At 46.5% G+C, this 15,043-nt stretch overlaps 1 protein-coding gene across 11 annotated transcripts in view; it reads left to right on the forward strand.

Moving 5' to 3' along the window:
- The window catches only part of CDH18 (cadherin 18), a 1,922,553-nt gene that overhangs the window by 584,007 nt on the left and 1,323,503 nt on the right, over positions 1-15,043 (forward strand). For all 11 annotated transcript variants that reach the window (XM_069613787.1, XM_069613788.1, XM_069613784.1 and 8 more), the window contains one exon: positions 12,717-12,884. In XM_069613787.1, the coding sequence (XP_069469888.1) occupies positions 12,717-12,884 (168 nt within the window). The remainder of the gene's footprint in view (positions 1-12,716; positions 12,885-15,043) is intronic.

The following is a 15,043-nucleotide window of genomic DNA, read 5'->3' on the forward strand; positions in this document are numbered from 1 at the left end:
AGAGGCTAAAGCTACCAACAGTTCTGAGAGGCTGGACAAGGCTTTGTCGATGAAAGGGGTTGCTCACTGTTCCCGCTCTTGTGGTGACACCAGACCTGTTGAGGGGGCAAAGAAGCAAAGTTCTTCTTTTACCGGCAGTGCGAGGTCCTTCCTTCGAAGGCTCACTTGGCGGTTGGTATGTCTCAAAAACATTCCAGGCCTCATAGTACCAGCTCTGCCGAGGTTCCTTATGTTAAGGCTAAGATTAACACCCCTGATCCATCGACGGGGACCCCTGCCTCACTTCCTCACGTGCCGCAGTTCCCCTCAGATGAGGACAAAACCTAAAGTCCCTTGTGCGCATCCTTACCGGCCGGTTTATGATTGGAATGCCTGGATGCCTCTTCCGCACAATGTGTCGTTGCCCGCAGGGGTGGCACCTTTGATTTATGTGGATACGTCGGTGGAGGGGCCGGTGTGGCACCCTTACCCGTTACGTCCCTGGATTTGTCCACCTCATGAGAGGCCTCCTCAGGTTCCGAAACAGTCTCCGGAGGACGCCTTTTTCGGTAAATTTCAAGCGCTTATGTGCACCGACCCCATGAGGGAATATTTCAAAGGGCTTTTCAAGAAGTTATGTCCACCTACGCCTCCAGCTCCACCTGTTCCTCTGGTGGTTCTGCCGGTGCCTCCCTTGTCCGTGGTGCCTCCCCCGGCTCTTCCGCCTTTGCCTCCATTGTCCCCAGTGGACAAGGCAGTGCCTGACACTGCTCAGCAGGATCCTGACCTGTCAGATGATCCTTAAGGCGATCTGGACAACGAGGACCTTCCCCGCTCTATCAGAGCCTTTCATGACCGGGTGCTGGACATGATGAGCTTCTTAGATGTTCCGAGGCACCCGCTCCGCAGGAGGGTGTGCTTTCTGAGGCGTTCACCCTGTCTCCCTTGGAGCGTACCGACCTGTTCCTGCAGAAGGGCGTTCTGGCCGAGGTCCGAAGAGTTTGGGAAAAGCCACACTCGGGACTTTTTGTCAATCAGAAGATTGACGCGAGGTACAGGCTACATTCTTCGGAAGAGGTGGCCCTGTCGTCTTGTCCGCCTCACTCCTCCACAGTGGTGGCCGCGGCTACGTTGCAATACAGACCTGCAGCATTCTCTTTCACGACGGCTACTCAGGTCTTGGAAAAGGAGGACAAGCTCCTTGACTCCCTAGGGAGGAAAACCTTTGCCAACTCAGCCTTGCAGCTCAGGCAGGCCAATGCTGAGTTGATATTGTGGGAGCTAACATGCGGATGTGGAAAGGTCTGTCTGAGTTTAAGGAGCACATCACGGTCAAGAAGTTGGAAGACTTCAAAGGAGGCCTTTCCGACGCCAGGGTCTTGGCCCAGGATCTCCTGGAGGCTGCAGCTCATCACGTAGACACCTCGGCTCGGGGCCTGATGCTGGGGGGTTGATACCTCACGGCAGGCGGGGCTGCATGCCACTAAATTTTCTAAGGAAGTGCAAGACAAGGTGTTGGACCTTCCATTCGATGGCAAGGAGCTTTTTCATTCTACTACTGATGTAGAGCTCACCAAGACCAAGGATAGCACTCAGACGGCTAAATCATTGTCTGTTCTGGTCAAAGCTCCTTTCAAATCCCAGAGACCGTTGTCTCAAAGTCGACCCTCCTCTGTTTTTAGGGGCTTCCTCGACCGCAAATCTCGCAGAGTGGATACTCCTGCAGGGAATAACCGCCGTAGACAACAGCGCACACGGTTTTTCTCCCGTTCCTCAGCCTCTTCATCGGGTTCAGGTGGCACCGCCACCGATAAGCCTGCCAAAGGAGGGTTTTCCGCGTTCGCACGAGACCCCGGTGGGAGGACGCATTGCGTCTCATTGGGAGGCGTGGCAGACCATCACAGAAGACAGATGGGTCTTGTCAGTCGCTCGAGCGGGCTTCTGCTTACCTTTACCCCTTACCCCACCCCTCAACCCTCCTTTTCAGTTATCGGGCTCACCCTCCCTCAAGGCCGAAGTTCAGAAACTTCTGGACCTCAGAGCTGTGGAACCCGTTCCCCTTGGGGAGCGAGGAGAGGGCTTCTACTCCCGACTGTTTACAGTGCCCAAACCCAACCAGGCTGGCCTGCGCACCATCCTAGACCTTTCCCAGTTCAATCTTTTCCTACCCAGAGAGAAATTCAAGATGATCACGCCCAGCCAGATACGCTCCTCCTTACAGATGGGCGATTGGCTCAGCGTTGTGGCTCTTCAGGACACGTACATGCATATCCTGATTTGGAATCCACACAGGAGGGACCTCCGCTTCTCTTTGGGAGAGGAGCACTTCCAGTTTCGGGTGCTTCCTTTTGGCCTCAGCTCAGCGCCGTGTGTCTTCACGGAGAAGATGTCGGTGATTGAGGCCTATCTTCGTCTCCAGGGTATCCATGTGTATCCATATTTGGACGCCTGGCTCTTACGCAGCCCTTGTCCGCTGGCGGCATCGGGCAATATCCAGTCTCTCCTTCAGCTCCTGTTCCATCTTGGGCTGTGAACTGGTGGAAATCCTCCACAACGGTCTCACAGGACCTAATTTTCCTGGGTTTTCGTTGGAACATGATCGACTGCAGAGTGTATCTGACCGCGGACAGAATGGCGGATCTGTTAGCCACGTGTCAGATGTTTGCGCAGTCGGAGACCATGTTGGCCTGGTGGTTCCAGAGGCTTCTGGGCCTCATGGCCTTGTGTGTACTGGCTCTTCCTCTTGCTAGTCTCAAAATGAGACGGACCCAGATGGCTCTTCGGAGTTCATGGCGTCAGGCAGTGGATCCGGATTCTAAGCGGATAATGATTCCGGATTCCATGAGAGTGGACCTGGATTGGTGGTCATCTCTCAGCAACCTGTCTGGGGGCGCTGGGTTTCAGGACCCGGTCCCCACGTTGATGATCACGACGGACTCCTCCCTTCTGGGGTGGGGTGCAACTTTAGATCTTCTTCAGGTCTCGGACCTCTGGTCGCCCCAGGACAGGCTCCTCCACATAAATCATCTGGAGCTTCTGGCGATCTTCCTAGCGCTCGGGGCGTTCAGACCGCTCATTGTCAACAAGGTGGTCCGCATAAGAACGGACAATGTGGTGTCAATGTATTACATCAGCAAGCAACGGGGAACGAAGTCTCCTCCCCCTCGTGGACCTGTCTATCAAGATTTGGGAGTGGGCCGTGCTTCATGGTGTCCAGCTGCTTGCAGTGCACATCCCAGGCCAGCTGAATGTCACAGCGGATGCCCTCAGCCAGCGGACAGTGGTCAGCTATGAGTGGGAATTGAAGGCGGAGGTCCTCTCATGGATTTTCTTGCGTTGGGGCACACCGGAGGTGCACCTCTTCGCTACGGCGGTGAACAAGAAGCTTCCTCAGTATGCCTCCAGAAGGGGGCTGGGAGCCTCCTCTCTGGGGGATGCTCTCGAGATTCCATGGCACAACATGAGAGCTTACGCCTTCCCGCCTCTGCCTCTAGTTCACCGTTCAATTTGGAAGTTGAAGAACTCAGTGAACTGTTCCCTTCTACTCATAGCTCCGTGGTGGTTCTCAGAACTTCAACACCTGTCGGTGCATCCGCCGATCAGGTTACCAGTAACTCCCGATCTTCTTCACCAAGGGGAACAACAGATGTGGCACTCCTCCCCACAATCGCTCATCTTGGCGGCATGGTGCCTGAGTTCAAGTCTTTAGAGCATCTGAATTTGTCTACGGATAACATGCGCATTTTCCAGGCAGACAGGAAACCAGACCAGATCTCGACCAGATCTCAGTACAAGAGTAAATGGCTCAGGTTCTGTCATTGGTGTTTGGAGAAGAAGTTGGATCCAAGGGTGGCCACAATTGACACGGTGCTATCCTTCGTGTCCTCCCTAGCAGAGTCAGGGGTTCATGTTCTGTCATGCAGGACTTACCTTTCAGCGGTTTCCGCTTATCTTTCTATAGACCACTGCTCTTATTCTCTGAGTAACCCAGTGGTTAAGAGGCATTTTGCAGGGTTGACATGCCTCTACCCTCTGGTTCGTAGTCCGCACCCGCCGTGGGACCCAAATGTAGTCCTGACGGCGCTGTGCCATAAACCCTTTGAACCAATGGTTACGGTGGACCTCGAGTACTTGTCTTGGAAAGTGTCCTTTTTGGTCGCCGTTACGTCAGCAAGGAGAGTGAGTGAGCTCCAGGCATTGTCGGTGGAGCATCCTTTCTTGTTCTTTCACAAGGACAAGGTAGTCATTCGGACAAACCCGGCCTTTCTACCGAAGGTGGTGACCGAATTCCATCTGAATCAGTCGATCTCCCTACCGGTCTTTTTTCCGAACCCTGCCTCTGAGGCTGAGAGGGTTCTACACTGTCTTGATGTCCGAAGAGCTCTTAAGTTGTACCCGGACAGGACTTCCGAGCTTAGGAGTTCTTCTCAACTTTTTGTGACCTTCGGTAACCCTCAAGGCAGGCAGGCGTCTAAGGCAACTATTTCTAGGTGGATCGCCGCCTGCATCACAGAGTCTTTCACCGTCCAAGGGCTGAAACCTCCTTAGGGTATTCATGCACACCTGGTGCGGGGTAAGGCAGCCGCGGTTGCTTTTCAGAAATATGTCCCCTGGGAGTCCATTGCTAGGGCAGCTACTTGGGCCTCCCCATCTGCTTTCTGTAAGCATTATTGTCTCGACATGAGCTCAAGAGCTGACGCTCAGTTTGGTCAGGCTGTACTGAAGAACCTGTTTCAGTAAGGGGTATTTCCATCAACCCATAGTTCCTGTAAGGAGTGCTTGGGAATCTCCCATAAGTATGGAGGAAAGGGGACGGGACGTAGGAGTATTACCATGTTACTCACCGTAGTGACCACCTTACTCCTAGTCCATAGTCCCCTTTCCTCCATACGCTCGCCCGCTGTCCCCTCTAATAAGGTTCCTCTGTTATTGCTAATGGGTCTTTGACCCAGCGATAGAAAAGAACTGATGGGCGATGCGCGGGGCGGAGCCAAGGTGGGCGGGGTTGCGGCCGCGTTCCAGGCCCTGTGCAAGAAAGAGAGGAAGGACACATTTTTGGAAAAATTTGGATGCTTTTTACAAAGTGCTCCGGTCCCGTCCCACAGGACGGAGAGATGTCCCATAAGTATGGAGGAAAGGGGACTATGGACTAGGAGTAAGGTGGTCACTACGGTGAGTAACCTGGTAATTCTTCTCTGTGAAAGGGACAGTGAGCTAAAGACTTGGTAGAGTCTCTCCCAGGGGTAATTCACCCAAGAACAGGTCATTGGGCTGTGTTCCTGCTGGTAGAGAGATTTCTAGACCCCCCTTTGTTTTGCATAAATTAACTTAGGGTCTCACCCTAAATTACCAGGGCGATCCAGACGCAGACCCCTTGCTCACTGTTCTTAGAGAGGTACAGCTTCACTTCACTGATTATGCCAAACCAGGCTGAAACACGTCTATGGAGTTGCTGTTGGTACTCTTGTTCAGAGGAGAATTGCCTAGCATTTCGGTGCTGGACTGCTCCTGGTTTCACTGACAAGTTTTATAAAAAAAACTACTAGAAACACCCTCACTGTTGGGCAACAAAACACCAACAGCCACACCAGTCCAAAATCCATCGAACATTGATACTCTATTTGCGAAGAAAAAGAAGCTTGTGAGAACCGAATCCCACAGACACTTAATGCTCGAATACCTTAAAGCAGGAGTCATCCCAGAAGGTCTACAGGTCAAAAACATTCTGCGAGTGTTTTTAGATAACCCTAGTTTTATGACAAAATTTAGTGGAGTGGGAAATAAATGCTCTAGTGATTGAGTCATTTTAGTCATAGAGACCGCTGAAGAAGAAACTAAGAGTCAAAAAGAAGAACTTAAAATCCTCGAAGACAAAATCAAATCTGAAAATATAATCCCCGATATCAAGCTCCACTTAGAAAAGATCGAAGAAGAAATAAAAAAATGTGAAATATTTACCATTGACAAAAAACTCTGGAAATTGCAGAACGACGTGAAAAACTACAAAGAGGAAAGAACATACCCGTACCTCGTAGCGGGCTTCTACAATCAAGCAAACCAAAACATCCAAAAAAACAAACGCAACCCACGTCGACCACAGAAAAAGTTTGTTACCTTTTCTAATAGTTCTAACAGTAGCGGTTCAAACAGCGACTCCGGCTCTACAAACTCTGGACCTTCAACTTAAAATCAGCAACACCCTTTTCAAGGATGCAGACAAAAAGGCTGACCAAGACAATACCAGCAACACCCCAGGAGAACACGGCAATGGATGCCCCCAGGGAACCAAACATGGTGATGCCCATCTTCAATCTCAGCAAGCACATTCTCAGCCACGAAGAGATAAGTATCTTAAGCAAAGGCTTAAGCTTTTATCCCGACCACACCTGCAAACAGGTTCCAAACAGAAGTTGAACTCAGAAAATTCTTCCGGACTATCGGACTCAGATACTTCTTAAGCGAGAAACCAGAAAAAGACCCCCCCCCACATCTACAGGACTATGACCCCCATCTAACTTCACACCATTTTCCCATATGGTGTGCCCGAAAATCCTTACTTACAATCGCATTCTTCTAGAGACCATCTGCCTACTGAGATGTCTTTCGGCCAAGAGCTTGTGGTTGATCAAGTCAAATGCCAAATAAAGATCCAATAAGAGAAGGAGGGCCGGATTTCCGTTCTCGATAATGGACATAATGTTGTTCTGAAGGTCTAAAAGGGCTGTCTCGGTGCCGTGATTGGCCCGAAACCCAGACTGTTCCTCAGCAAGAATATTATTACTTTCTACAAATTTCTGGTATTGTTCATAAGCAATCTTATCAATGATCTTCAGTAAGAATGGTATGTTGGTAATATGTCTAAAAATACCAGGAATTGCTGGCTCAAGGTTCTCTTTCTTTAGTAGAGGAGTGATCCAAGCCTCTTTGAGGTTGTTAGGTATGTATGATTCATCAAAAGATCGATTAACCAAAATGTGTGACCCAGGGGGCCAAGGTATCAGCAAAATCTTTAAAGAGTTTTGCAGGAAAGGCATTGCCTTTACAGGAAGATGGCTTCAATGTATGAATGATCTCCAGAACTTCCAATTCTGATACTTTTTTAAACGAAAACATTTCCAAAGGTGGTTTGGTGCCTGGGTCCAAATTCTCCCGTACCACAGGATAAGAGTATTCAATTGCTCTTTGATAGCCTGTTGGTGTTTCTCAGTTTTACTTTTAAAGCCATCATGGGTGGCATGGCACCAGGCATTGCTTTCTTGTGTCTGATTGGTGACCAACGGGTTCTTTAATTCTCCCAGAAAAGAGAAGATTTCCTTACTATGAGATTTGGCCCGTTGAATTCTATCATTAAAATGGTTCGCTTTGGCATCAAAAATTAAATTGTTTGTTTATTGCTTTTTACAGCCTGTTTATAAGACTTTACATTTTCCATAGACTGAACTTTTCTCCAACATCTTTTGGCAGTATGTTTAATACATCTTGCTTTCAGAATATCTTCAGAAAACCATTTATTCTGATTGGTAGATTTGTTCAGTTTAGCAGGTTTAAGGGTGGGCAAGCGTGTCGAAAGCTGAGTTATTAGCTAACCTAAATATTTTGGTGAATTCGTCAAGAGAATAGTGTTTATGTAGAGGGGGGAGAAGATGAATAACCAATTCCTTAAATGCAGCATGCGTCACATTTTTTTGGTTACGCCGGGTCTTCAAAGGAATGTTTTTATTCTTGATGCGAGTTACTGACCATTGTGTTACACATTCAAAATTAATGAGATAATGGTCGGACCAGATACATTCCATGATGGCAGAAATATTGATTTGTAAATTTTTTGTAACAATCCTGTCCAATATGTTGCCATCTTTGTGGGTGGCACTACCAATTTGTTGTTGGAATCCATTACGACCGGACTAGGTCCGAAGAACCTCGGTCGAGAGGATTATTGTACCAATAGTTGAAATCTCCAAGAATAAGAAAGGAGGTTGAGTCTTTAGATATATTGCCAATGCATAAGCTGGGCACGCCTCCCAATTTTGCAGAGGGAGGATTATCTCTGGACAGAGTGACTGATGTCACAGCCTTTTTATCATCCATCCAAGTAAGAAGGCGGTCTGAATGAGTATTTATTTTCATCCATTCATTCATTTGTTTATTTATTGGTAATTTGTATCACACTTAATGCTAGTCTCCTCTAGTTTCTAAGTGTTGGACAGGAGATTGAACCCATGTTTCAGAATATCTTTTATCAAAGGTGAGTGCGAGTGCACTCCCCCTGAGCTTTCCTCCCACCGTATATATGCTTATTGTTACCAAGACTGCAATTTTAGAGTAAGTATTGTGCAAAATTAAATGATCACCAAGCCTCAGTCTGCATTATGCATTTAATCACTGAAGCATTCACCCCATTTACATGTCAAATAAATACATAATCTTTGTTCATACTCATGTTCCGAGAATTATTTTAAATGTTATGCACAGCTGCAGGGACCCTCATCCGTGCTATTAGTCCCGTTTGCGTTTCTGATAGGGATATTTTGAAAGAGTGCATTGAGAGTGTTCTACACTATCCACCATGGAATGATAATCTTCTGTAAGAAAATAATTGATATGGTTATTCTGCGTTTTGAAAATGTGTTGGGCAGTAATACAAGCTTAACACATTTATTACGCTACAATATACACTGGAAGTGATCATTAGACATTAACATTCCAACATTTTAAAAAAGAGCCAGTTTACTGTTACTACCATTTAAACATTTCCTTTTAAAACGCATATTTTGTGAACAATACTCAACATTTTGTCTAATAAGAAATAAAAAATATATGCTATTGTAGAAACTGCAGCCTGGTCCCTTCATGCTCCTTGCAAGGTCCATCAGTAGTGGATCTCTAGTTTCCTGCACTCACACACGGGCAAAGTCAAAATAGGTACCTTTAAGTCCATGATTAGTTCCTTGAGATCTGGTGTATCCCTGGACTCTATTATCGCACCCTGATTATTTAATGTATACGCCTCTTTCTTAATTAATTGAAGGTTTTTACAGATGTTTGCAGATTAATCTCAGATCTTCGTGGACACTGCATCTAGTAACTCTGACAACTCCCCTATCACAATCTGGCTGCAAAATGTCCTGGACTGGGCGACTGATATGCCTGAGCCTAGAAAACGGTTATCCACAACCAAATCCACATCTATTTCTTTTATGTGGCTGGCACAATGGGGCAATCCGTCTTCCCTGACTTTTGAAGGTAATAATTTGGGAATGCACTTTTACAGCCAATTCACATGCATCCCCCAAATCAATACAGTTGCCCAGAAGAACCATTGTCAATAACATTTTGCAAAGAAAATCTCACCATCTCTTATTATGCTAGAGAAATTGAGATCACCAATGCCCTGGTACTCGGGAGGATAGATTATTATACCTCTACCTAAATGGACACCCCTTACACATCAACTGCAACTACTAATAAACGAGGCACCTAAATTGGCCTTTACTTTTAAACCTTTAGACTCTATGGCAACAGAGTTTTAGGGCGCTACATTGGCTCCCTATTGAACAGAGACTTCTTATCAAGACACTAAGCAAGTCAACAAACACCATTTTAACATTGGTCTGGCCTGCTGAAACCCAGTGTTCACAGCTATCAATCCAGCATAAAGAGAAGTTATGCCATGTTCAACCTTATTTCCAAACCGGCTTTCAAAACTGTTATCGGGCCTGCAACTCTCCAGGATTTTGGTCCAGAAGCTGGAACAGCTCACTAGCAGGTATTAGGTCAGAACCCAATCAAAAAAGTTTTAAAACACTAATTATTGTATGGCTTGCTGTTAAGATGGATTTCTGAACTCTGACCTGGAGGGGCAGAGGTTCAGAAGGCCAGCCTAGTTTCTTGGAACAGGGTAACCTCTGGACAAGCCAGACCAATCAGGGTAGCGATGGCGGCGGTCAAGACTAGGTCTCAAGAGGGGTGAGGGTGACGGAAAGACCTCAATGAGCACACAAAGCAAGGACACTTACAAACTACTCCAGACAGGTGTTATATTAAAAATATAGACACATTTATTACAAGGCCTTTGTAACATCGACCATAGCAAAGAATCACAATAATACGAAAGTAAACCAACACATCACAATCAATACAATATATATATATAAGACAGAGGGGTCTAAAGAGTTATGAGCACGTAATATGTAGACCACCTAGATGGGGAGGAAAACAGGCAGTGCAAGTAATCATTAGACCCAGTTTGACATCAGAAATACACCTAACTAGGAGGAAGTCCGAGCCCTATGAAGAGAGGAGCCTTATGCTCAAAAGTACCTGCACGCGCTGGTGCCAATGGATGAACTAGGGTCTCTTCAAGGGTCTCAGGCAGTTCAGGAAGGTGAATGAAGCAATGCAGAACAAGTTCCCACTACTCAAGCAAGGCCTCCACTTGTGGGCAGAGGCAGGGTGAGAGTGCGGGATAGAGTCGCTATTTTGCAACAGCGGTAGAAAAGAAACGGGCTCCTGCGCAAGGGGCCACCGGTTGGGGTATGGACTACTCACCGGTCCCCGACGCAGGCAAACCCAGACTTCTCCAGTTCAGTTCACGTTGCTGGCAGGTTCAGCTGCGAGGATCAGGACGTCTCGACACCGTGTAGATTCTGTGTAGAAGGATGCAGGGTCGTGGGTGTCCCAAATGCAGCGGACGTGCACAGGTTGTTACCGCAGCAGAGCAACACGGCAACCGCATTTACTCTGGGCCGGCCGCACTCGTCTCACTTCAGACCGGGGAATGCCAAGTGTACGAAATTCGGTGAGAGGGTGCCGTGGACGCAGAGCAAGCAGTAGACCAAGTTTCGATGGCTTCCCCGAAACGGCAGCGGTGACGGAGCAAAGCGTTCTGCGTAAGATGGTCAGCCCACTGGTTGGCCCAGTTCCGAAGAGGCTTACTTGCAGGGTTTGATGAAGGTGCCGGGAATAGTTGATCCCACTATTCCAATAGGTCGAAACACCTTTGCAGACCTTCTAGGACGATCAGATGCAGAGGGGTCTCACAGGACGACAGCAGTTCAGGGTGCCAAACCTTCAGCGGGTCACCAGCGGTTCCTCGACTCAGCTTCTTGTTGCAGGATACTTGGCTCCTTATCCCTTGTTCGGTGTGAACTCAGGAGACCGACATGGTAGTGGTGTTTTCAGCCTCCTCTTATCCAAAGTTCCCTTCACGCCAAAACGGAGAGGACCCAAGGGGAGATCTGCTCACAAACACTCACACCATACATGGACCTATCACGGACCACGGTGGTCCCATGCATTCAGGACACTGCAGACTCTCTGGTACCCAGGATGTGTATTGGGAACAGACATCCCAGCCCACATCCTGGAGGCACACACAAGGCATGCAGAAGCCTGCAAAAGCGTTGGGTTTCGCGGGAAAGTGCATGACCAAATAAGGACGGACCAGGATCGGCTCGACCTGGGGAAGGTGAAGGGGCAAGACGGTCAGAGGACAGGACAAAGAACCTCGTGGCATGGCCATTTTGGAGCCAGGCCACTCATTTGTGCCAAACGCGATAAGCGTGGATAACTTGGCGAAAAAGGGTTCAAAACACAAGAGAAACGATAGCTGCCACCAGTCCTGTCCGTGACACACTTGCACAGTTCATAATAAGTCCAGCGAGAGTTTCTAGGGCTTTGGGAATGACTATAGACCCAAGAGCGCGGTAAAGTAAGTTACAGTGCACTCTTGTTTCATGTTACACAAAAGCTGCAACATGAGGAAAGGACTAAGGAAAACAAAGTCTCCCAGTACTGACTGTCTTAAGGGCATGTCAGTTTCCCCATAAGAATTGAGCGAAAGCCCAGAGGAGTGTGGCAGAAGGCTGCGCTTCTCTGGCAAAGTCTAGATCAGGGTGTAAAACAACAGCAAAATGTTTGGGGGTTGCCACATGGAGAGAAAATTACATACAATTATGAAATCTTTCCTAACACTTGCCAAGCAAGCTTTTGATATCTCTGTAAGTTCCTACTAGTGTGCCTTTGATCTGTCATGGTCTTTCAGTTCTTTGATTACTAGATGTCTCACAAAGTAATTATGGATATGCAGTTACTTGCATGTTGTCGGATTTTGTCTAAACTCCTTGTGTTACTATAAGTGGGGTGCATTTATAAAACTGAACCTACAACATATAAAATGAAAGCCATAAAAAAATCTCAGCACACACAAATCAAGATCTGAGTTTTTTCTCTGTTCACGCTACTGTTAGCAATGGCGACTCTCACAAGTGCTCATCTGACATTGAGACTTGCCAACTGATAGAAAAACAGACAGAGACCCAATGAGAGAAGGAGAGAGAGAGTAAACACGGCATATGATATGATCAAAATAAAACCCCCTGCTTTCGAACTGTGAAACGATGTTTCAAATTCGGTTTGACATGCAATAACGGGCTTTGATTAAATATTTAATCTTTGCGTGTTCAAATGTTCGGAGACATTATATTTGCAAGAGCGTGTTCATACCTTTTTTTTGTGCTTAGCATCTTTGTGTCGATTTCTAAATTGACTGGCCAACGGAAACATCAAAAAAACGGAAACGTTATTCCCTCAAGAATGTTCTTAATTTATTTTGAGAGTGTTCAAGTTGTATAAATGTCGAACGAAAAACATGGCAAATGTAATATTGTGCATTCATGATTTGATGGCAATGAAATTCAGAAAATAACTTTTCTTCTGATTTTCTGTTCATATCATAGGTGTTATCAGGACTGCATTGCCAAACATGGACAGAGAAGCAAGAGAGCACTACTCAGTTGTCATTCAAGCCAAAGATATGGCTGGACAAGTTGGAGGACTGTCAGGATCAACAACTGTGAACATTACACTCACTGACGTCAACGATAATCCACCCAGGTTTCCTCAGCGTATGTATTTTGTATATACTGGCATATTCTGAACTTCAAAATGTATTTATGCAAAATTGTTGTTACTTGGACCTGCAAGGTATATACTGAACCCTTTTTTACAAATGTTCAAGATTAAGATGTTTCATAGTGCACTACTAACATCTGTAGTCTTCTTTGGTGGATGGCATCATTTATCGCATCCAATTAGTTGTTTTACAGTTGTGGGACAGCTAATGCCTCACTTAACAATCACCTTGTTTTTTTTTCTTGTTTTTTTTTCTGACAATCACCTTGTCTCTGGGAAATAAAATGTTCAAAGACATTGCAATATTGATGCAGGATCATGTACAACCGCTATATACCAAGCTTACTGCAATTTATTAGTGGTACTACTAAATTGCAATACATATATAGAGGCATTGTTATCTGTTGCTAGTCATAAATAAAATCATTGCTGATGGATTGGGATGTTCGAGAGAGTTCCACCTAGGATGGTGTAGTTTTCAAGATCACACCAACAGCCCAAGTCTTACCCAGTTGATCCTGCAAGAAAGTAAAATAAAAATCATACTGGGTAACGCATGAATATTTGCAAGTCACTAGGGACTCTCCAAACCCCACCACAAGCGCCAACTGGTGTTGGAATCCCATTTCACCCATGATATGATATATGTCATTTATAACGCACCTGTACACAAGTGTTTCAAGGCGCCACGAGGAAAGGGAGGGGAAACAGAGGTCAGACAAAGATCTTACTAGGATTCTTACGAGGATCGCGGCCACAAAGGGATCTTAACTCCTTTATTTTGAATTTAAAGGGATTAACCCGAAATTCAAGCCATTTTTGAACAATTGCCTCTTATTACTGCAAGAAACAAAATACAAACCAATGGTCTCATGTCCAGTTTTGAAAAAGGCCAAGGGACGAAACACGTGTAAACCATAGGACATAACTATTAGTAAATACGGTATCTAGTCAATTCATCTAAAACCATTCCATCGACATTTTTCCATCTAAAACATGGCCATCTAATGCATGTTTTTGGGCGGTTACGGATTCATTTTTGTTCAGGTTTATTTTAAGGGTAAAAAACGGCGGTTTGGGGGGGACCACCCTCCCCCAAAAAGAAAAAGAAAATGCATTAGATGGACATTTTTTAGATGGAAAAATTTCGATGGAATGGTATTAGATGAAATGACCATAAACCATACATACCCATGGCACAATCTGAGAAGTGGTAATCGTAACTTTTATACCAATTTTTGGAGTAGGGGGTCTACTCTCAGGCCACTTCTTATGCGACATATTGACTCCTGTTTTGAACCAACCCATCCAGGTCGCAGTAGAGATTCCTCTTAAATACCCCAAGTCTTGCCTGTTATGTGGCGTTTATAATCCGCCTATCCAAAAGTGTTTCAAGGCGCAACGAGGAAAGGAAGGGGAAACAGAGGGAGGACAAAGACAACAATCTTACTAGGCCTAGTGACACTGAGATAATAAAAGTGCAGGTAAGAGAGGAGGGGAAAAATGCCAGGGGGAGGGAAGAATGGGTAAGTTCCGAACATGGGATAAGCAACAAGTAGTGCGGCCAGCATGTGGCAAGTGCGAGGGTTAAGGTGCAGACAGCAGGTGTCGAATAAATGCAGGTAAGGGGACTGTCTTGAGGTGCTTCCGGAACCAGAGGTTGTTTTGCTCAAGTTTCAGAGAGGCAAGGAGGCTGTTCCGGAGGGAGGCGCCAGCCAAAGAAAGAGATCTGCCCCCAACTCGTTGCTTGGAGAAGCGACTGACCCTCAAGGAGTTGAAGGTGGAGGAGCGAAGAGCTAGAGTAGGAAGGTATTTACAAAGAGAGAGTTGGAGGTATTGCGGTCGCAGGCCCCATAAGGCCTTGTGGCCAACGTAGAGGGTCTTGAACTTGATCCTTGCAGCCAATGGAGAGATTTCATGACTGGAGAGATACGGTCCCTGGGCTTGAGGCCAAGGTCAAATCTTGCAGTCCTGTTCTGGATACGTTTTAGAGGACGGAGAGTAGAGGCAGGCAGATTTTTTGAAGAGGCTGATAGTAGTCCAGCCTAGAGAGAACCAGACCTTTGGAGTCAGTGAGCTTCAAGGGGAAGGTAAGGAAAGGAAGAATACCTCTGAGGAGGTACAGCTGGTAGTTGGACTTCTTGGAGATGTC

The sequence above is a fragment of the Ambystoma mexicanum genome, chromosome 5p (assembly GCF_040938575.1).
Source record: "Ambystoma mexicanum isolate Mex_15411 chromosome 5p, UKY_AmexF1_1, whole genome shotgun sequence".
Classification (NCBI taxonomy): domain Eukaryota; kingdom Metazoa; phylum Chordata; class Amphibia; order Caudata; family Ambystomatidae; genus Ambystoma; species Ambystoma mexicanum.